This window comes from Pseudopipra pipra, chromosome 4, assembly GCF_036250125.1.
Source record: "Pseudopipra pipra isolate bDixPip1 chromosome 4, bDixPip1.hap1, whole genome shotgun sequence".
Taxonomy (NCBI): Eukaryota; Metazoa; Chordata; class Aves; order Passeriformes; family Pipridae; genus Pseudopipra; species Pseudopipra pipra.
Genome location: NC_087552.1, coordinates 64,755,126 through 64,779,140, shown reverse-complemented (window position 1 = coordinate 64,779,140; position 24,015 = coordinate 64,755,126). Strand labels below are relative to the sequence as shown.

Genomic DNA, 24,015 nt, shown 5'->3' with positions numbered 1-24,015 from the left:
CCGTGGAAGGGATCCATGCTGGAGCAGTTCATGAAGAACTACAACCCATGGGAAGGACTCACATTGGAGAAGTTCATAAAGAACTATTTCCTGTGGGATGGACCCCACACTGGGGCAGGGGAAGAGTGTGAGGAGTCTTCCTCATGAGGAGGAACGCACGGTAGAGAAAACATGTGGTGAACTGACCACAGACCCTGTTTCCCATCCCCCTGTGCTGCTGGGTGGAGGAGGCAGAGAATCTGTGAATAAAGCTGAGCTGGGAAGAAGGGAGGGGTGGGGGAAAGGTATTCTAAAATTTGGGTTTATTTCTCACTATCTTACTCTGTTATTTATTGGCAATTAAATTAATCTTTCCCGAGTTGAGTCTGTTTTGCCCATGACAGTAATTGGTGACTTATCTCGACCCACAAGCTTTTTTTATATTCTCTCTCACCTGTCCAGCTGAGGAGGGTAGTGATAAAGCGATTTTGATGAGCACCTGGCATTAAGCCAGGGTAAACCCACCACACTGAGACAAGGCAGTTTAGGATACATAATAAATGTGCAATGCTTTAACTGATTCTAGGCAGTGGAAGCAAAAGACATTCAGAATTCAGACAGCATTACCACATCACTGTTCTCTTTTTAATACTTTGGTGTTTGTATTCCCTGAATTTATTAAATCATACTAACAGAAATGAAAAGGTTTATTTTTTTTTTTTGAAAATATGTTTTCACTCAGTTTCAATGAAGAACAAAGTTTATGCTTAAATAACAGTTTTCAGACTATGAAGCTGAAGAATTTCTGCCTTTGTACCTAAGCCATGTCTTTTAGCTTGGAATGTTTGTACTGCAAGATCTAGCCCAAGTCCACTTCATCATTATCACAGGAAGATTATTTAAATTCTTAAAAAGCTAAACAGACACTATGTTTTTTGCATAAGATACTTTTAAGATCTTTAAGAAGGGATTTGCAAAGACTCGAATTTATCAGGCTGTCAGGTTCCAATGAAATTTGAATATTTTCATCTCTTTAATCTCTCAGTTTCCAAGCAAAATGGAGATAATAATGGTCCCCTCCTTCAAAAGAGTAGGTATCTAAAGATTAGTTAAGCATTATAAAATTCATCACATTTGGTACATTAAAATTATTTCCAGGCTCCTTGATAATTTATGTTTCCTACCTGACGCCACGTGTTCCCACAGTCAGACGTTATGTACATCTCCTCTTTATACTCAACCAGCTGGGACCCCAGGTTACCTGTCACAAAACAGGAGAAAACAAGAGTTGCATCCAAATGAGCAAGAAGATTGGATCTAGCCCTGATGCTAGTCACAGTAAGAAGTTTCCAAGTCAAAGCAAGAACTAAACTCAGGTGATCAGGCTTACTTAATTTCTGGTAGGACCAGCAAAATCCTTTAAAAAAACTATATGTACACTTTCAAAATCTTCCTTTCCATTACTGTCTTGTCCATTGGTGGGAGCAATGAGGCTTGATTCAAATACTGAAATGCAGAAGACAAACCAATGTTTTAGTTTTGTTGCTGCATGCTGAGAAACTATTATAAAACAACACGTATTTAAGATGTAAGTATGAAATATCCATGAACTCAAAAGCTTTACCTTAACCCTAATCATAGCCTGTAAAAGTATTCATGTTGAACTCAAAATGTTAAAATAAAATATTTTAGCTTTAAGACTTGATGAAGTGATAGCGAAATCTAGAATCTGATCAAATATGTAACACTTGAAAAGAGGGGACAGGGCTTTTGAAAAATAGTGTAACTGCAGAAGAACTGAAAGCAGAATGACTTGATTTATCTAAATATTGACTAGGAAGCTACTGAATATTTTGACAAAAAATACTGAGGAGAATTCAGACTGCTGCAAATCTAACAGAATTGTTAAACTTGTGGAAGATGATCATAGATGCTGTCCCAAATACTGAGATCACCATCTTTTAACATGCGGTATTTCATATAGCAAACTATTAAACCACCAGGTAGTTTACAGTGTTCTAGGGGAGAAGCAATCATGGCACAATATTTCTTCTAAATGCTATTCTCCAGGGGATTTTGACTTAAATATATGGTTTGCATGTTGTTACAGTAGAAATAAGATGAAAGTTACCAGATCCTCTTAAACAGAAGAGGCGGTGAAAGAAAACACTTGAGATTAGGATAGCAGTATGAAATTCCACTTGTGTGTTATATAAATAGCTGATTTTAACCACTAAAACAGATCTGTTTATGCAGAATGTCCTCACTAGCGCCGAAAGGTTCCCAAGAGGAATGACAGTGCTCACTGCCCAAAATACATGTTCTATTTAGACCATCAAGGTTGCATGTGGTCCACTGTTTAGTTGTATAACTCTACATTATTTAACCCTAAATACATCCTGGACAGGATTAAGATATTTATACTGAATCAGGGAATTTATAGGAGTCAGTTATTTTCTTTCAATTGCATCTGATGTTTCGGAAGATGCCACTGCATTTTCTTGGGTTTTCATTTTTCCAACCCACTTCACTCTCTCATTTATCAAATAATTCAGCACAGATTTAGTTGGTCATGTCATTTGGAAAAAAAAAGACCCTATTCCTGTAGGTAATGAGATTTGACAAGGTCAGTACGACATGGATGAAGGTGTGTGGACTGACCACCTGCTTAAGATCCAAACTCCTATGGACGAAGTAGATGTAAGACCTGTGTGAGATACTGAATCCAAATCTCTCTGAATTATTGATATGGGTCGGAACCAACTCACTCTGTGTGTGTGTGGGGGGGGAAGGGCTGGGCCTAGACCTGCAGGTACATGGTAAGGCCTGCACATAAAGCCTGCTGAGAGCACATGGCAGAGCCAACACGGCTGAGCCCATTCAGAGCACACGGCAGAGATGAAGGCTCCGTAGCCAGCTCTGAGTCAAGGCAGACCTGCTGGCAGCCTGCTCACACCATGCCCCTGGAGCCTGTGATTGGCTACAGCACAACTCACTCTGGCTTGGAAGGCACTGACCGGGTATCCTGCCTGGGAGGGAAAACTGAACTCTATAAATACATGAGACTCCATGTGAGCCTCTTCTTTTCTCCTCTCCTGCAACCTGAACCATGTGAACCATCAGATCTTATCGGTAACTGTTTTTCCTTTCCTCTCTCTCCTTCACTCTTTCTTCTTTCTTTCTTTCTTTACTCCTTTAATCTGTTTTCTTCTTTTACCTCTTTTCCTTCTCTTGTGAGTAACTTAAAACCAATAAATTGTGTTTTACTGTAGCTAGTATATTGATTGTTTCCAACAGGTCTTTACTGTGGAAGGGGTCTTTGTGCTGAGCGTTTTAGTGAAATATTTTTTCTTGGTTGTATTTTACTCCTGTAAAACCTTTTGCCAAAATATCTTATTTTTCTCACTAAATTAAAAGAATTTCTCTTAGAGAAGAGTGTGTCGCTCTTTCTCTGGACGCTAATTTGAGGTTATAATGAACTACAAGGCTTTTAAAAAGTCTTAAATAAAATGTAACGACTCTGGGCAGCTTATAGCTTAAATCTGGATTGTAACAACCTGTAAGAGCAAAAATGTGCCAAAACCAGCTTAGACTCAAAGTGCAGGGATGACCCATATGACTGCTATTGGATGTGACAGCAGTTACTCCAAGTGGGAAGGAAAGGGAAATGGGTAACTCTGGAGTGAATAGCCCCTATTCTTTCCCCACAAACATCTTCCTCTTCAAAAAACAGCCCAGCTCTAATTCAGCACTGGGGCCTGTCCGGCACGGGCTCACCTTCCCAACGCTCTGCCTGCTGAGTTGGTCCAAGCAGCAGGAATGGCAAGGGCAATCACATGGTTCACAGAAGAGTTATCATTATTGCATAAGGCTATTTAGCTTTTAGAAACGAAGGCCCAGCAATCAAAATGAAACCTCTATGACAGAAGTGACAGAAAGCTACAACCACATCATCAGTGTTAAGGACAAAAGAGCAAAGACCTAACTAAAGGTTAATTTTTTTTTAAAAAACAGATTCAAACTGTGGTTTTATTCTGTCCAGTAGTCCTTGGAATATTACGTTTTTTGTTTACATTCATATTGCATTCATTTAGGCAGATCTTCTAGTATAAGAGAAAAAAACTCCAACAATGAATCATGATAAAGTCATAGAATCATAAAATCATAGAATATACTCAGTTGGAAGGGACCCACAAGGATCATCGAGTCCAGCTCTTACCCTGCACAAGACCACCTCAAGAGTCACACCATGTGCCTGAGAGCATTGTCCAAATGCTTTCTGAACTCTGTCAGTCTTGGTGCTGTGACCACTGCCCTGGGGAGCCTGCTCCAGTGCCCTCCAGCCTCTGGGTGAAGAATCTTTTTCTAATATCCAACCTAAACCTCCTGTGAATATTACTTAATGAGACAATTTCAAAAGGTAAGCTTCACACATGAATTCAGTTATATTTTCTCTCCAAATACAGCTTTAAGATTAATTTGCTCACCAGAAGGAGATATGAACGAGAAATCACCTTCCCAGGGTTAAAGGAAGGGAAGAGATTTGATTCACTGCTCATACAAAATATATTTCTTTTGCCATTCTTACTTTCCTCTGTATAGTTTACACTGGTATATGCATCTGCAAATGGGTATATTCTTGTGCTTCTGCAGTTATTCACGGAATGTTTTCTATGGGACAGCTGAGGACAGAAATATTTATTTGCTTGCTAGAATCTAAAGTATTTCTGTCAGTCTATACCCTTTTTTGCATAGATATCTTTAATGAATGCAGTGTTAGTTTTGCTCCTGGATAAATGCTGTTTATTCTACCTCTTTTCACCACTTACTAAAATCTACTTGCATGAGTAGGTCTTTATTTCAGGAATTGCTATGGATCTGCACTTTAAAGAGTTCAGTGGTAAATTGCCTTGCTAATGGAAAATTAGTCTGTAAACTAAACAGCATCAACTTGTGCTTCATTAAAAAGCCTTTTCTATCCAGCTGATACGGTAATGACTGAAATATATTAGCAACAGTGCTGTAATTGCAGCTCTGTCAAAAGATAGACATGAACTTCTCCTAGTTCTGGTTTTACCTTCACTGCCTTTTCTTGATAAATGAGCAAAAGGAGTTGGTGGGCTCATTTATAATTCCATTCTGGCGAACAAACTGATGAATAACAGCACTGAGTCTGGGGTACTCCTTTGGGAAAAGGGACTTAAGTGCTGTTTGACCCTCGAAAGTAATCCATCCCCGGGCCAAGGGTGAACGTCCAGAAGTGGTGGATGCAGGAGCTTCTGCCTGCTAACACAATATTTAATTGTGTCATAAACGAAGGCTGTAATTTTCACAACTTCCAGATTTTCTGGGAGACACAATTATATGACATAATTTTGCAAATTTTATAAAGTTGAGTCTTCAAGCAGACTAAGAAAACCTTTCTGTAAGGAATGATAAAACTTTTCAATGCAGTTGGAGTTTGCTCTGTGGGTCCTGCAGAAGATGTCTTGCTGAAAAACTGTCAGTGGATTTAGAAAGAAAAGGCACTTGAGGCCAAAAGCAGAAAACCTGCAGAACTAGGGAAGACAGGGAGGCTCCTGCAAAGCACAAGGGGCTATTTGTGGGAAGCAGCCCTGCAGCCAAATCTGAGAGGTGACATACAGAAGGAAATTTCCAGGAACACACAGGGATATGTGATGACTTTCTTAAGCAACAGATATCACTGAAAGCTGTTAGCCTGAAAAAGTAGAACTGGAATAAAGAACTAAGTGAACTCCGTACAGCTTTATTAGCAAACCTTTCTATTTAATGTGACAAGAGTTATGAATTTTCTCTATTTTAAGTTACATTGTTTTAACTTTATTTTGTAATACTCTAATAAAAAATAATGTCAATGATGTGGAACATTTTGTACTTTTTGAGATCTAAAATAAAGTGCATAATTTTAGTCTCTAGCTGCCTCATGGTGTGTCGTGTTATTGGATAAGCCAGCTAATTAAACAAAGCACATGTAACGACACCCCATAAACCCCTTTACATCAGCCTCAATTTGCATCAAATTAAGTGCAAAAAATCCTGACATTAATAACACTGCATATAAACAAATGCAAAGCCACTGCAGCACTCATAATAGAACTGAGACATTCTGATTGTTTCCATCCCATATCTGAAAATTATGAAACATATTTGTGGTAAGTGTGGCAGCCAATAACACATGTGCACAACTGCCATTGTGATCAAGTGACACAGAAGGGGAGAAACAGGCAAATTATGCTCACCCAAGACTGGAAGGCAACACCTACAATGTTTAAGTACCATTCCCACCCACCAGGTGTTTGGACTGTACCACACACCCACAAACATCGGTGTCCTTTTTGCCTAGTGAGCCACACCAAAATCTGTGCTTCTTATTACAGCTGTAAATATCTGCAGTAACTCCTCAGGTGTGCCACTACAACATGGAAACCTTTCTATCATTTTAGTAGGTCTGTGTTAGATCTCAAAATTCATCTGGGGTAACAAGTAAATGTAATCTAATACACTGAAGGCAACTCACGTTCATACTGAAAAAGTTACTCTGTCTGGAATTGGTGATCAACTGCAGGCATGTGCTGGTTTGGGCTGGGGTAGAATTAATTTTCTTCATAGCAGCTAGTACGGGGCTGTGTTTTGGATTGGTACTGAAGTGGATAATACAGGGATGTTTTTGTCACTGCTGAGCAGTGCTTACACAAAGTCAAGGCCTTTTCTAGTCCTCACTCCACTCCACCAGAGAGCAGTCCAGGGGTGCACAAGATATTGGAAATGGACACAGCCAAGACAGCTGACCTCAACTGACCCAAGGGATATTCCAGGCCATATGTCATCCCATTCAGCAATAAAATGGGGGAGAGGTTGGTGTGGAGGCCACTGCTCAGGAAAAGACTGGGCATCGACTGGTTGGAAGTGAGCAACTGTTTTGATTTGCATCACTTGTCTTTCTTGGGTTTTATTTCTCTCTCTTCGTTATTTTCCTTCTTATTAAATTATTATTATTTTATTTCAGTTATTAAGCTGTTCTTATCTCAATCCATGAGTTTCCTCACTTTTACCTTTCCAGTCTCTTCCCCACATCCCACTGGAGGGGGAATGAGCCTGTGTGGTGCTTAGTTGCCAGTTGGGCTTAAACCATGACAAGGCTGTATTAGCCAGAGCTATAAAAGGTATCTTTTTAACATCACTTTTGATTTAAATGACCTGAAAACTCCTCTGACACATGACAGAGTGTTTCCCATCCAGCTTCATGAAGTTTTGTTTGTAATACAGAAGCTTCTCAAGTTTGTCTCATAGTATATTCTTTTTGTAACTAAATGACGGGGGCAGGAAAGAAGACTCATGTGTGTATCTTCTCCAAACCAAGGCCTAGGGGACCCTTTACACCTGAATTGTCCTTAAACACTCCCCCAAAGGCTTTTCTCACCAACACAGCCACGAGACTGTGTTACATGGATTCTTGGCCTGAGTCAGTATGACTGCTGTTGTTATGCTCGGACACCTTGCTGCTTCTATTCAGGAAGCAAAAGGAAATGGCCTGCATTTTTGATTTTTTTATTAAGGGGGGTCATTTTTCATTTCTGTTATTTGCATTCTTATAAATCTTTTCAAACCTTTCTTTGGGATACAGGAAATTCTCTTTTTCATTTTACTCCTCCTGAGTAAAGGCTGATTTGAAGTAACTGGGTAAAATCACACGTTCCATCATTGCAAGGGTGGCAGTCCCAAAAACCAGAACACAGAGGCATTAACTACTGTTTAACACAGTACTCCAAGCTGTCTGAGACTTTGCACATGACAGTTTAGCACAGGGATGTGAAAGAAAGCTATGTATTTTAGTGATGACTGGTGTCCAGCCAAGCTCTCTAGAAAGGTGGTATAGCTGTGAAAAACATAAAGATTTCAAGAGGGTAATTAAAAATCTTTGCTCAGGCATTTTGGAAGGTTCCTACTGGGTCCAGTGACAGGACCCAAGGGAATGGCCTGAAGTTGTGTCAGGGGAGATTTAGATTGGATATTAGAAAGAGGTTCTTCAGCCAGGGGGTGGTTGGGCACTGGAATAGGCTCCCCAGGGCAGTGGTCACAGCACCAAGCCTGACAGAGTTCAAGAAGCATTTGGATGATACTCTCAAGCACATGGTGTGACTCTTGGGGATGGTCCTGTGCAGGGTTCAGAGTTGGACTCAATGATCCTTGTGGGTCCCTTCCAACTCAGCATATTCTGTGATTCTGTGAAATATAGATTACTTTCATTTACAATTTACCATTAATTTGCATGTTTTAAGTGCTACTTACTGTGTTTACCCATATTTTTATATGTGACTTTAGACATGCTTACTGCGAGAATAATCCCCATATGCAACACTTAGATAATCCTTCTAATATGGAAAATCTTTTCCAGTCACTTAAATTTAGCATACATGCAGACCTACCAACTCCAAAAAGAGACATGTGTCTTGCCTGGATTATTGGTAATTAATAGAGTCATAACATCCCTTCAGGCAATGCACAATAAGCTAAAATTTCATGGTTTGTAAGCTTGTAGTCACAGTGTAGAACAAATATACAATCAATTTGTATTTAAATGTCCCAGACAGATAGTTTTTGCCTGGCAAGCTGAAGATGTGTTCAGCTGAGGAAGTGGGGAATCAGAACTGAGGAACATGTTGATGTGAGAAAAATTCAAAGGAATTGCAGGATATTCACGACAAAATGCACTGGGAAATGCTCAATCATCTCCCTGTTCCCTCATCCTTTTTTATAGAGGCATCCCAGTATACTACTTTAGTGAAAAATGACAGAAATTCATCACAATGTATGCAATGTATTTGGGCCTGACATGACAAAAAGTAAACAGAACTTTTCTAACACTTCCTCAATTTCTGTGAATGTGCAGAATTTACTCCTTGCTTGATTTGCCGTCTGGATAGGAAGCTAAACAGGTAGTTATTGTAAACTAGCACCTGAAAAAGCTATCCTTCTCTAAACATTTTTCATAGAAAAGTCCTTTGCAAGTTTATAGTAAAAATTTGCACATGAATTGACACACATTTCATAGCTGATGCTGTGAGAAATAGAAGTTGTTGCCAATATTAAGATGCATGTTCAAATGTAAATGCAAACTCCTATTACATTTCTTAAAGAGAGCAAAGTGGTTATTTAAAAGAACATTTTTGTATACAGCTATAAAATTTAATATTCTGTCTGCACAATTTATCTATATACATAAGCTAAAAATATGCATTCCTGAGAACTATTCATTCAACTTTAATAGAGTAGAATTTTTATTTGTAAGTATGAGTTTAAAAGGATGTAATTTTAAAATCCTATTACTGTATTTTCCCAAATGCTCTGGGTGTTAATGCTGTTCACCATTTAATTTTTTTTTTTAATTAAACAATATTCAGTAGTCTCTGAGCTCTGATTTTGAAGCACAGTATCAAAACTGTCCCTAAGTCACAGGTTAGCTCTTCCATTACCACAAACAGCTGTGCTGTATATGCTTTCTACAAAAAAGTCAAACTCCATGTTAAAGGAATTTTTTTTAATTTTTGATTGATAGCCACACTGCTATAATTGAGACCATGAGCCTCATGGTTCTCATGGTTAGAATCCATATTTCTAGCTTGTATCCACTTATTTGCATTACTTGTTTCTATCCCATGGTTACACTTTCAGGAGAAAAACCCATATTCTTTATTGTCCTTTATTTTCTCGGCTAATGAGGTTCTTGTAAATATTCTCTATTTCCATCAACTGCCAAGCAGGCCTTCTTAGCACCTGCTCACTGGTCCTGAAAATTGATTATCAGAATTGTACACATTCTTAATAATAAGGTCACTGTACAATATTTTGACAGAGTATTAGTATTTTCATCTCTCTGTTGGCAATTATTTACCTACATCACCCTCACAATACATTTCCCTTTTTTCAGCACAAGGCACTGATGGTTCCTAGACATGGTGTGATCAGCAGACATTCACAGATCTTTATCACCTTCAGCCATTTCCAGAGATGTGCTCTCTCTAAATCTAACATTAAAATTCCAATAATATGTGTTGTGGCCCAAATAATCTGATTTCTGTATGTGCTAAGAACATAGTACTTGTGTTGATTTGCATAGGATTATCAGTTTCAAGGGTCAGGCCAAAGGAAATTCCAGGTCACTGTATGTAAAGTATTTCTGATAAGAAGTGTAAGTTTACAAGAATATCAGGTTTGCCAGGTAAGACTGAACATATACACTGAATCCAGATGACCTGAGCATCCAAATAATGTAAATGCAAGTCGAAATCAGAATTGATTCAGGTCATCTGTTGGCAAGGGGATGTAGTTGCTCTATAAAATTTTTAAGGCTACAAAACCTTCTCTCTGCAGTTACATGACCTACAAGAAAAAGGATGCACTACTCTCAGGTAAATGTTTCCCAGTTTCACGCCATCCATCCTGGGTTTTTAGCCAGCTGCTATGCTATTCCCATTACACTATAGGTTGCTTTGCAACCAAGTCAGATTTAAATATTAGTTCAGTTCCTAATGATATTTGGATGTTATCAAAAACACTCCCTCATGATCACATGGAGGAAAACTGTTGACAAGTTTACCTACCTGGCACAGTAAGAGACAGACAGCAATAAAATCTCACCCCATTCTAGAAAGGAGTTAAGGGCAAAATATGCTTCTACAACCTGCCCTCCCTAATACTGTCTCAGAGAAGAGTGGACTTTAAAAACCTCTACAAATCCCCATCAAAAGATCAGTTCAACACATCAGATTACAGTGCAAGAAGAAAGAAAAACAAAATAGGAGTGACAGACTAATTAATTAAATCTCATTGCCTTATTTGCTACTGGAAAGCATTTAGGCACAATATAATGGGGCTAAAATTAAGAACCTACTTTTGGAGTATCTTTATGTAAAAAGAAGAGATCTGAAATGGATGTTATTTTTTGAAACATTTGAATTCATAAAATGTGAACTGAACACATATTAGAAATCTATCTACAAGGGCACTGTATAAATTCTTAGTCTCATTTGTATCAATAAAAACATAGCAGCATTTCACCAGGTAGGTCTGTGTCCAGTAAAATACTTTAAACCCCCTTTACACTAGGGAGAAACTTGAAATCTTCAGTTACATGGAAGTACTGGCAGCTGTCATTCTCTTTAAACACCAAATATGCTCACCTTGATATTCTCAGGAAATTTTCAATTTAATAAACTCTTCATAAGAGACAAGCGTAAGCTAAACCAGAAGCCATTATTCATTAAAAACAGATATATTTTTATGAAAAGAGAATGTGGCATTCCACCTAAACATAATCCATAATACAAGAATAAAATAATACAATTTAAAAAAGCACTTAGAACAGTTAACGATTTGATAATTTTGAAACAAAGAAACAGAAGATTAAATAAAATTAATAGATGGATCACAAGGATACAAAGTAAAACAGAGGTATGCGAATACTTTTCTTGATGAGCTCAATACTGCAATGGAATTTATTTCACTAAATGCCACTTCAGAGTGACATGGCTCCATATGGATGTTATAATGCAGAAACCACAACCAGCATTGTTCCCAACACAGAGACACATAGGTCTCTTTCAATTTATCTCTCTTTAGACAGAAAGGAACTAGTAAAAATTACAAGACAAATTATCTGTATCTAGGCTTAAAAACAAAGGCTTGGCCAGCATTTGCATCAGTTTTGCTGGGCAATTCATGATGCTGGAGGCCCTGCACGTCACTTCCAGAGAAAAAGAATTCAGGATATGTCCTTCAGCCACCATCACACCTCCACATTGCATTAATAGGGAAGGAGGTACTACACAGCACAGCAAAGCATAATGTATCCAGGAACTCGTTACAGATCTGCCTGAAAAGATACAGTTCTGGGCCTTCAATTAAATTTTATTTAACTGTTCGATCAAGAGATTCCCTAAAAGATTATTCTGCAGGAAAGCCTTATTTTGGCAACCTTCATAGCACCATATTCTTATAAACCAAAAGTTCTACAAAGAGCCACCACCACATTTTAGGTCTTAAAACATAATGTCATGTAGTTACCTGCCCCCATTATGAGCCCTGGTGCAGTGTCCTTCGTGTGGACTGTTCCCGACACATAGGGATTGTCTGCCCACCGGAGATGGAGGTGAAGGTAGCAATCAGGCTTTTGAGGGAAGAAAAAGACAACAAGTTTTACAAATAACAGCTAACAGTTATGCTGCTACAACAGTGAAAGCCCAGAGAGAGAGCAGCTTCAGCAATGTTTGTCTTCACAGAGAAAAAGAATGGCTGTTTCCCGTGGTGCCAAATTCCAGTGTGAAATATCAACCTTCACTTTCTAACAAGAATCTCTGATGATGTCTGTGTAGTGTGCCATTGTTTCAACAAAAAGATTTCCAGTGTGAAATTATTGTATAAAACCCCCTTCTGACAGAATAATTGCTTAAAAATGCTAACTAACTAACAGCAACAAATATTGCATGTTTGTTGGTCCCAGGTAACCGGTAAAATGATGTTTAAAAACAACTGCTTGGACTGAAAATGTCTTTTTTAGTAAAAAAGTGGTATGAAAAATAGCTTAACGACTTTTGGACACATCATCTCTCCTTCCTAAGCAACTTACTGTTTCTTGCCCTTTGTGCAGTGGCACTCAAAGGTCATATTGTTCACAGCAATTCCAGCCATGAGCTTTACCAGGAGGGGGCTGCCAGCATCGCCTGGGAACCACTGCCACTGCAATCTTTCCACTCATCTCAAAATGATCTGGATCAAGCCCTGCAGACTTGAACCTTGTAGCCCAGTCTTGAACTCTTCAAATAGGAACTGGCAGCTCCAGCCTTCCATTTCTGCTGTGTGGAGAGGGAACAAAGCTCTGGCAGAGGCAGGACCACAAGCATTTATTTTGCCCACTAATGCAGAGCTTTGAGTACTCAGGAGCAGAAAGTCAGTGAGAAAAATACAAGGTTTTCAGTATAGTTTTGCAAATAACAAAACAGTATGGTAGCTTGGACATCTAAACAAACAGAAATAATATTGTCTTACAAAAAGAAAGGACTTTTTCGTGCAGGTGATTGCAGTACTTATTTTCAAGCAACTGTAAGAAGTTCCCTTCAACAGGGAACCTTGATTTAATATGAAAAAAATATGAAAGATGAAAACAGAAAAATTATTGATAAACTCTATTTAACTCATTATATGACCCTTATATCCAGACACAAATGACTGTTGTCATGATTATTCTGAACTGGGTTGTGTGGTTGACACAAAAAAAAAGTCCTCTTTGTGTCAAAGTGACCTAAAATACTAAATACAGTGCAGCAGAGAGCCCTGACTACTCACTCTACAAGATGACTGTAGAGTGAGTCTGTGAAACCATAGCTCACACAATACAAGTAGATTTGTCTTCTAGTTTGGCTGGTAAACTCAGCATAAAGCTCTTGGGCTGTTGGAACTATTGCACATACAGATAATTCTTGTGCACTTTATAGAGAGGATAAACAAAAAAGAACCACTTACAGGTTTGCAGTTTGTTGGTTTGCCATTCATATCCATGTCTGGAGGGTTTAGAAAATCCCAGTCACGGCCTTTGTTGTAGGTTATCAGAGTTGTAACTTTCCCATTAATTTTCTGGTTGGCCAGAAAAACTCCTTTTACACCTCTGACCTGAAGCATACAGGAGAGAAGTTAATATCCAGCACATACACATTTTTTCAACAAGGATTATCCCTGATTAGCTGCTCTTTTGTGGCTCTGAGCTGTGTCTCAGGTACTTTCTCCTGGAAACTGAATAGAAAGCTAATGATACCTTAAAAATATAGAAGGAAGGTAAAAAGACAAGAGGAAAGGGAGAAAGGGGGATGGGGAGGACAGTTACAAACTGATTTGTATTTCTAAGTCTATTTAAAAAGTATATGCAATTCTCTCAATGTCAGAAGGCTAATCAAATTACATGTAGTTTATACAGCAAAATACAAAAATTACCATACCATGGCCTTACTGTTAAAATTACAGCTCTGCATTTTTTTTAAATATGGACATCTCTAAAATGCTATTCTACAAATGATGTAAGCAATTTTTAACAGACACCTGACTTTAACACTGAAGTCCTGTGACCCACATCATGTGAATAGCACACAAATAGGTTACAACAACAAAATATCCTTTAAAATAACACTGAATTAAAAAAAAAAGTTAAAAAAAAAAAAGGTTTACAGACTCACTCTTCCCTTGGGCTGTTATTTTATTTCAAAACAGCCTGTATCAAAAAATTATTATGACTCAAAGTGTCAAAGTTAATGGGGATAATTTTTAGAATCAAGCTGACAGTAATTGCACCTTAATATGTTTAGTTCTAGCCCTAACATTTATTTTATTAACATATTAACATATATTCCACCCAAGGGCATGAGATAAGATCTTGTATTAAAATTGAAGGTTTCCTTAAGAGTGCTCTTATTTCCCTTGTGATTACTTATTAGATCTCTTGAATTTTTAAAAAATTCTGGAAATGTATATCAATTCATATACCATTTCCAGCACAGTAGAGCTTGCTAATCTCCTTGGTGCTGACACTTAACAAAATCAAAGCATTCATTACAAATAAATGCACAAGACAGCCAGCTCTTTGAATGATCAGGAATATTTGTCTCCCGATGACATGATGCATTCTTTAATTTTTTATTTGAAATATTTACTGTTCTCTTTTTTTCCAACTACCAGTTATTAACTCCACTTAACAGAAGTCTACATTCAGGGTGAAGATAAGGCATCCCTACTATTAGGCTACAGATTTGATACTCACTTTTTATAAATATTGGAACTGACCTAAACCTACAGAGAATAAAAATATTCTGCTGGTTACTGTAACAGCTTAGAACTTGGAAAAATATTTAAGTTTATACAACAAAATTTTGCATAGTCATTTTAATACCCTGCTCTCCTTCTTCCTTAAACCCCATGCAAGTGTTGTTGGTTTACTTATCCAGGATGCTGGAAGCTCAGAACTACCTCCAAGTCAAACACACCATAAAAGTCAACTACTTAGCGTGAAGGTGAAAAAGGAAAGGAAGGGAAGAAACGAGGAACCTGCTTTCCTTACTTTAAAAGCATTTTCATCTTGCTGGGGCTTTTTTACATAATCTACCTTTGAGAAACAGCACAGCCATGAAAAGCCTGGCAGTTCAAACATTTACGTGGGAAGGCAGACTTGGGGTAAAATCTCTATGTGTGTCTTTCTTCCAGTGAACACAATATTAAATATTTAAACAATAATTAGGTCAGGGACTGCAGCTGAGGTTTCTCTCTTCATTTGTGGATGGCAAAACCAGTGCTGCATCATGAATATTTTTGTTTCCTCTCTCTCTTTCCCCCCCTCATTCTTGTTTAATGAATATTTAATCATTCAATGTAATCATCAAATGGGAGTCAGGCTAAAATTTTTCTCCATTCCCACTCTCATCTCTAATCTAACCAAGCTCTAGGGTAACTTCTCCTCTCTAGAATATGGGACATAAGTGTTTGAATCTATCAAACATTGAAAGGTTATGAAAACATTTCTTCTAGTGTCTCAGTTAACTTCCCTGTTTTAAAAAATAAAAGCTGACCAGCACTTCACAGCAGTTGTATTTTGAATAAAAGGCAAAAACTCCGCTTGAAATAATAAATAGGTTTCAGGCATCTATTTTCCGAGCAAGTTCAGAAGTATGATGTTCAGAGTGGTGCATTAGCCTAAAAACCAATAACTAATATAAAATTATAGCATGTAAAAAATGGCAGCTTTAAAACATCTCACTTCTGCTGTAGCATTTTCTATTTCATTTGTCCTGTGGCCTATGCAAATACACACCTGACTCTTTCTGTAAATATTGTAAATGCTTTATGTCAGATCTACCTTCTGCATTAGATTGTGATCCAAATGCACCCAATTTCTTCTGTACTTTCTACTCCTTGACTCAGTTCCCTAATCTAAAACTGGGAGATTAGTATCTTCCTATCAAGAAGGGAAAAGATTCATATTAACAATGAGATGGTATGGAAAAGAAGACATTTCAACATTGTGCAGTGCTCAGTTACTCTGATGAACACTCCAGCAGCTACTCAAGACAGATAATCACAAGGAAATTCAAAAGCACCTTTCCAATGATTTTCTTCGGACTTTTAGGTCAACTTCCAGAGCACCTATTTTCTACAACACCTTATAAACCTATTTTCTGAGCAGGTTTTCTGCTGTGACACATTAATCGCTGATTGTTACATTTCTGATTTTACAGCCAAACAACATTCTGAACTAGTTGGTAGCAAAAAGAACAGTTCAGATGGCCCCACAGTGTTTATTAGCAGCAGTTACAGAAATCATAGAATCAACTGGGTTGGAAGGGACCTCTGAGATCATCAAGTCCGACCCTTGAATGCAGAAATTACTGCTATATAATACATGTTTGTGATTAAAATTTAAATATATATGATTTGTTGTTTGGGGAAAAAAGGCATGAAGAATGTCTACTGCAACTTGTGTAGCTCTTATCTATATGAGGAGTCACAGCAAGAACAAATCTAGAAGTATACATTAGTATGCCCATTCTGCAAATTTGAGGCTGGTTCACATTGGCAACACTAGATATAATTTCAAGGACATGCTCCTTGTATACAGTCACATATTTCAAGGGCATGCTCCTTTTGGTCAGTCAATCAATACTTAACTTTTTTTTGATTAAGTATTTGGAAATTATTCCCCTTTCACACATGCAACATGAAAAGAAATACGGTGCAAAAAAGATAAAGCATATAAAAGAAAATGAATACAGAGAGGCAGACACCTATGAAAGATTTTATAGCAGATGTACAAGTAAAAGATGAAGTGGGGTCAGCAGAGGATAACGAAGATGAACAGTGCAAATTTTAAGGAGAATTATACACTGGTGGAAAGAGAAATTGTCAGCCATTGAAGACAGTCTCTGTTTTGCACTGAAGATTCCTCTTCCCAAGACGGGATACTTGCATTAAAATGCCCAGAAAGAAACCCCAGATTAGATCAATAACCCATACATCATGAGTACTTGATCACATTCTAGTGAACAAGATCAACACTAATTATTTATCATACAAGCTATCTGGAAGCTGTGGGCTTTCTTACCATAAGCAAATAAAAGTGTTCTCCTATACTGCAGCTCTATTTCAAAAACAGCTCAAAAAAATTGAATTGTGTGGCTTCATTGTGGCTCCTTCAATTACTCTTTCTCATGTGTAAATTTTCTTTTTAATGTAGCCCTACAAATTGATCCAGCACACACAATAATCTAGGATCACATTATCTAATATGCCTTCAGTAACATTTGGAAATTATGAAATAATCAGTGTAACTGAATTCAGTTAATAACTTTTGTAGACAAAAGGGCAGCCAGGGGTAGCATCTCTGTACAACTTACCTGAAACTGCATGCTACAGGTGATGCAAGGAGTAGAGATTGCACCTGGCTGCCTTTTAGCTTTGCATCCCACAGAAGTGAGCAGGAGTAAAAGGCTGCAAACTAATGCTGTCAATAAATCACTCTGTGGGAATGTGGCTACACACCATGTGTAGCTTCACTCACTAGGAAGCCTCATTTCTAAAAAAGGTAGAGCCTAGAAAATAATCATTGGTAATGAGAAACCTGTTAGTTTTACTACAGATATTTAGAAACAAAAAGCGAAAGATGGAGGAGATAAGGAGGAAAAAATCACTATCATTTTCCCTCACCAAGAAGAGTCTAATTACAGCTATTTAACAGCTCTGTCAGTGTGTGCCTTGTATCCAGAATTACTACAAACTTTTGCCAAAAAACTTTGGTCGTTGTTTTTTTTGTTTTGTTTGGTTTGGTTTGGTTTTATATTAACACCAGGCAGATTAAAGTGTAATGAGGGACAAACTGGGTCAGACCAAAGCTGCACTAGTTTAATATTCTGATAACAGCCAGTACTATGTGCTACACGAAAGAACAGAACCGGAGCAAATGTACACCCTATTACACTGAAATACGTTACACTGAAATTCCATTCTATCAGCAGGAATGGAGTTGATAACAGTCTTTGGTACTCTTCCAAAACACTATATTCTTTAGTCTCTTATTTTTGCCAAGTGCACTGATGTTAAAATACAAGATAAATTTGTTTACAGAAGAGTTTGTCTCACAGAAAATGCTGTTGGCACAAGACACCTACTGAAAGCAAGTGGATTTGCTGCCCAATATCTAATTTTGTTGGTTCTTTGCCTTTTAGAGCTGACACAACCTAGCACAAGGCTCACAGGATTACTGTGTAAAACCCTACTGGCTAAAAGATGTCCTGCTCTAAACCAGGCAATGCATCACTGAGTCACCTAAAAGAAAAAAAGGTGTACACAGGCAGCTGCATAACTTCTGACTTCAATAATAAATTGTGCTGCTGTCTTCACTTTTCAATATCTTAAAAAAAACCAATTTGGACTTGCACATCTATGGAATCTCATCCCAAGAATCTAGTTCTTAGAGTACACAGCACATCAGTAGGTTAAGAGGGAAACATGTAAATAGTAATGATGTGTTAACAATAAGAAAAAATCCCAAAATCCTAGACTTTTTACATTACATATATGTGAAAATTAATTATAATCATAATCAAAATATTAATTAAAAACTCCTTCAGATAGACTACACACAAGCGAAGAGGTAAAGATCTACCTCCAGGATATCTATCAGGACATTCTCTTCTGGCTGCTTTGTGCTCCGGACGTTCTCCAGCAGGATAGAGTAGTAAACACCTTGTGGGTCAGACTGGTACAGGTTGTATGTGTCTGTCTGGTACCACTCCTGAACAGCCACAAAAACTTGGTTTTCATCTGTACTGATTATTTGTAAATCCTGTAGGAAAATAAGATACAAAAGTACTAATTTTTCCATAATTTCTATTTTACAAACAATAATGGGCAGGAGAAGGGAAACATCTGAACATTTAATAACAATAATCTCCTAATACAATACTAATTAACATGCTATATCCCATCGCTCCAAGGTAGTTCCTCACTGCCTTTTGACTGCAGTGCAAACCAGCCTAGTAAAGACCAAAACTTTGAATGTGCAAAAGTTGAGATCTGCTTTGACTTAAGTGGGAAATGACTTCTTGAAAAGAAGGAAAAAAAAGAAAAGGAAAAAAATAAGTGAATGACTGAAATAACATAAACACAGCTAATCTATCAAATAATCCTCAGGTATCTAGAGAAATAAGAACTAGATAAAAAATAGCATAATACAAAGAGGATCAGATATAATTTACAACATAGACATAGGAAGTTGTGCATATCATGCACACAGCTCATGTGTATTATATATAGTATGTAACAGTAATTTATCTGTCTATGTATATAAAACCACTTAAATATTCAACAGTAATAACATGAGAGTCAATATTCTGCATTCATTACCCAAGAATTTCAGGCATGGATTTTACAACAGCTTGCTTTCAGTTTTTCCAGCTTCTTCACTCCAAACATCTCATACAAAAAAATGCACAGCTGGGTAAAATAATTTAACACTAATATTAAACAGAAGAAATAAATCAGGAAGTAGCAACACTGTACTAAGCTTAGCAAACAGAATAAAAGGATGTGAGTTTGCAACAGAATATGGCAGCATAAGGGCAGATGTTGGGACAACATAAGAAATAACATCTAGTCACAGAAACTGAAAGCTTGTAAACTCTTTATGACCTTGCTACTTAACTGGGATACTGTATCCAGTTCTGGTCACCTTATTACTGGAAAAATATTAAGGCAATGGAGTGAATATTAAATAAAGCTATCAGAATGTCAAGAGAATATGAGTTTGGGATGAATTTGCTTTAAAAAAATAAAATAAAGCAAGAAAACTACTGTGTAGAATTCTAAGAGAGAAATAAAACAAATTCTTAAGAATCCAGTAAGACTGAAGAAAATGTGAGTAACAGAGCAACACTGAATACTCACCAAAGCGTGGCAGTCACACTTTAGGAAACATGCATGATGTGACTGAGGCACTTAGATTAAAAAAAAATAAATGAATAGAAGTAAAATAATACAATGGAAAGATTTTTAATAAGAACAGAAGATGGTTATTAAACACTAATAATGCAATTAAATTTAAAGTACTTTTGCATGTGTGACACATCTCAACACAAAAGAATGTAAGTGAAGTTTTCTATCAATGACAGCTCAATGCTGTTTTTAAAGACTTTCGTGTCGAACTATGTACTAAAGTAGATTTTTGTTTAGCATCCCATGAGTAGGTCTTTTTTCTTGTACTCAAAAATTACTCAGAAGTAGAAAGACTGGCAGAATTGCCAGCAAAACACAGCAACTGCTCCCAAAAGGTTCTTTTAAAAGCCTCTTAAATGTACAGAATATTTCATCCCCTGTCTTAAACCAGGACAACATGAAGCTTGGTAGCCCACACTACACCACACCACATTCTATACTAAATTCACTTCTTCTTTTGCAGTGTAAGGAAAGTTCCCATGACTATCTGATAATAAGGATGGAAATGAAGCAGAATCAAAAAGAATAAAAAAAGAGTTGAGGGGTTTTGTGTGAAAACCTCTAGAAAACCCTTAACCACCTGTGAAGCCAGGAGCTTTCAGCAAAATTATTATCTACATTATTATAATAAAACATTTATGCAGTGCCACAGACAAATGCAAAACTCCAGGGGTGGCAGTGGTTGCAAAGGTGGCTCATGGTGGCAGAGGTGAGAGCTGGGGGACAGGCACAGCTGTGGGTCTCCTCTGCCAGGGTGGGGTAGGAGCAGCCAAGCCATCAGAAGCAAGGTGCAAAGAGCCAAAATGTGTAGTGCACAAGGACAGGAAGATTCATTTTGGGCAGACTGTAGGGGTTAGGTGAAGAAAGGAGGGGTTGGACTGCAGAAGTTTACTGCATCAAATGAGAGTTCACTTTTCTCTTGGCAGTTACTTACCAACAGAGAAGTTTGTCTGCTCAGACTGCTGGATGCCAGCTTTGCTGAGGCAAGACCTTAACAGATCCTGGTGTTAGCAAGTGAAATTGCCCTCGCACTGCCTTGAACTTTGTTCCTTCCATTCAGAATTTACACTTCAGATTTCCAGTTCAGCCTTACAGCTATTTTCCTTTCACAGTGATTTCTTTTCCTTCAAGAAGCAAAGCAGTCCTTCAGTTATACTACCTTTCAACAATCCTGCCCAGCATTTTCTGACATAATCCTCTGGTAAAAGTAATTGACAATCTAAGAAAAACTGCAAATTTCATGCCCAATTCTTAAACTTATGTTTCAAACTCCTGGATGACACAGACTGCTGAAAATCAACCTAAAACAAAGCTAAATAGTCATGTCAATCTTGTACTATTCCTATATCAAAAGATGAATTTAAAAAGAAGAAGAAGAAATTGATTGACAAATACAGGGGATGAGTTGTCAGTGTGCAAATCCAATCCTTCATCCCAGCTACCCACTGGGTAGAACAGATGAGAAGCACATGAAGAGGAGATGTCAGCCAATATTGCTAGACAGAACTTACTGTCACTGAAGAGTTAACTAGAAAGGACATCTGAGAAAAAAAAAAAAATACTTTGATGGAGGGAATGAAAGTTTTTATTGCTTTATCTAATTCATGGACACAGATACAACCCCAGGCTGTAACCTCAGCAGATTCTATAAGCAAAGCATTTATTCTTTTATGATTTCACGCTTGGACTACTGCAATTGCCTTCTTGCTGGCCCTCCTGCTTTCTCTCTCCGCATTCTGCAGACTACTCAAAGTCCCACTGATCATCTAATTTTTCTATAATTATACTATTCACACACAATTTATTCAAAGTCATTTATAAAGACCTTCTTTACTGATGTTAGAGATCTTCAGGATTTGAAACGTTCCTTACTGTCTCTATGGAGATTTTTGTTTATCTCCAGGCTGTATTTTTGTATACATCCAGTGTTTGAGTTCTTGTGCTTTCCTTTCATTTCCAAGTTCAAATGAGAGTCCACACCCTTCCAGATGTCCCAAGGAAGAGTCCTTTTCCCAATTTGCCATAGCAGCCATGCAGTTTCCTCTGTGGCATGCTCATTCCTCCATGGATATCCCTTCTCTCACCTCCATTACTTTACTTTTGTCCTATCAAGTCTGCCATGCCTGCTCTGTTCCATGTTTTACTGGCCCAGCTATCCATGCTCTTGCCATTTGCACTTTTCTCTCTCTCTGTTTTTGCAAAGATCACAACAATAGACTGTGACACCCAAATACCAGTATTCCCCATCTACTTTATCTCCTCTTCTTAGGTTGTAAGCTTTTGTACAGTTCTGACATGCTACTTAGTAGCTGTATCATTCAAATTTTTTTTAACCTCTAAGCCCCCATGAGATTTCTCTGTTCTGTTTACTATGGTGCTTCTTGTGCACGGTGTTTTGCAAATTCCTTTGTCACGTTGTTTTCTTCATCCTTCTCTCTTCATTGGGCGATGTTATACCACATTAAGCACAGAAATCTGTATTTTTATCACTAAAAATATGTGGAACAACTCGTAGGTCCAAGGCAGTAGACAGACCCAGGGCCAGGGATAGGTCTACCTATAGATGCAACCAAAGAAGCCTGCAAAGTGCTCTAAAATCCACTATCCAGTCAAGTTCACAGAATCATTTCCCTGTGGTTGGATGAGAGTAGCTGGAAAACAGCCCTTAAATACTGTAAACAACCATCCCAAGAAAAGCGGGACTAAATGTCTTCTAACTCTACTTGGAGTTAAATTCCGGATATAAACTACATCTAAGGAGATGCAGGTTAGACATGAGAATACCATTGTCTAGTAGGGTCTGGTCATACACACTGAGGAAAAACGTTAAGAGAGGTAAAGTAACTTTCATTCTTGGACTTTTTAAAAACAGATCAGAAAAACATATGCCAGGACTGGTTTAGGCAGATAACCATGCTTTGGTAAAAGACCTTTCAAGATCTTTTCCATGTCTATTGTCTATGATCCTGTGAAAACAGAGGGAAGTAAAACCATACCTTATTGTGATTACTTGAAAAGTTACACATACAATTAGAAATATCATTAAAAGACAGTATTTGGGTTTTGGGGTTTTGTTTTTGAGGGTTTATTTGCTGGTTTGGGCTGGTTTTTTGTGTTTGTTGTTGTTGTTTGTTGTGGTTTTGTTTTTTAATACAAGAGCTATAATTTCATAACTATGTTAAAAAGAATAAACATTTTCCAGACAAATAACTATTTCAGTTTGATAATGAAATTAAAATTAAGGACAGTTGGAGATCTGTTGAATGAGAATTACTTTTCTATAAAAAATGCTAAATGAATCATGAAAGTGATCAAAGACTGCATATTAAAAATTGGCATGATGAAACAAGGCATCCAGTGACAGGTCATATCACTCCTGCTCTCTCAGGGACTTGTAAGCTGCTATGTCTGTACCTTACATCAGTAGCAGAAAACATAATTAACAAACAAATAAACACAAAGACAGTTTCAAAGTGATACTGAAAATAATTAGATAAATACAGAAGGACAACTTGTGCCAAAAGATGAGCACCACTTCAAAGAAACCTCATATCACATGGGTAGACCTGTTCTGTTAAATAAAATAAATGAGTCTGAGGGTGTACACATGGCATTGAATGAACTGTGTATATTCATCCATGACCTGGAGAACAAGCATCCAAGAACTCTTCCAGCAAGTACAGAGCCACTATCAAATTTTACTTCTAGAAAACACCCATACTGCTTAAGAATTATTTCTTTACTTCTAACACAGAGATACAAACATGATCGGTCTTTCCAAAATTATCTGCTTTTAATGCAGTCAAGTCTGTTTTCACTGAAGGCTGAATGAACATGCAATCAAAAGTCAGTCAAGAAGCCCAAAACCATCAAACAATTAACAGAGTTGGGTTTTGGGGGAGTTGTGCATAGCAGAGAGGAAGGAAAGAAGTTTAAAGGAGGAAAGGAAGAGAAATGCATTATTTTCATTGTATATAGCCCCATACCATCTAC

The 24,015-nt window shown here is 37.6% G+C and overlaps 1 protein-coding gene across 9 annotated transcripts in view; it reads right to left on the bottom strand.

Annotated features, from left to right (window-relative positions):
- The window catches only part of SORCS2 (sortilin related VPS10 domain containing receptor 2), a 546,495-nt gene that overhangs the window by 60,000 nt on the left and 462,480 nt on the right, over nt 1-24,015 (bottom strand). For all 9 annotated transcript variants that reach the window (XM_064653301.1, XM_064653303.1, XM_064653306.1 and 6 more), the window contains exons 9-12: nt 18,695-18,874; nt 13,519-13,665; nt 12,064-12,166; nt 1,164-1,240 (exon numbers count right to left, since the gene is read on the bottom strand). In XM_064653301.1, coding sequence (XP_064509371.1) covers nt 1,164-1,240; nt 12,064-12,166; nt 13,519-13,665; nt 18,695-18,874 — 507 coding nt within the window. The remainder of the gene's footprint in view (nt 1-1,163; nt 1,241-12,063; nt 12,167-13,518; nt 13,666-18,694; nt 18,875-24,015) is intronic.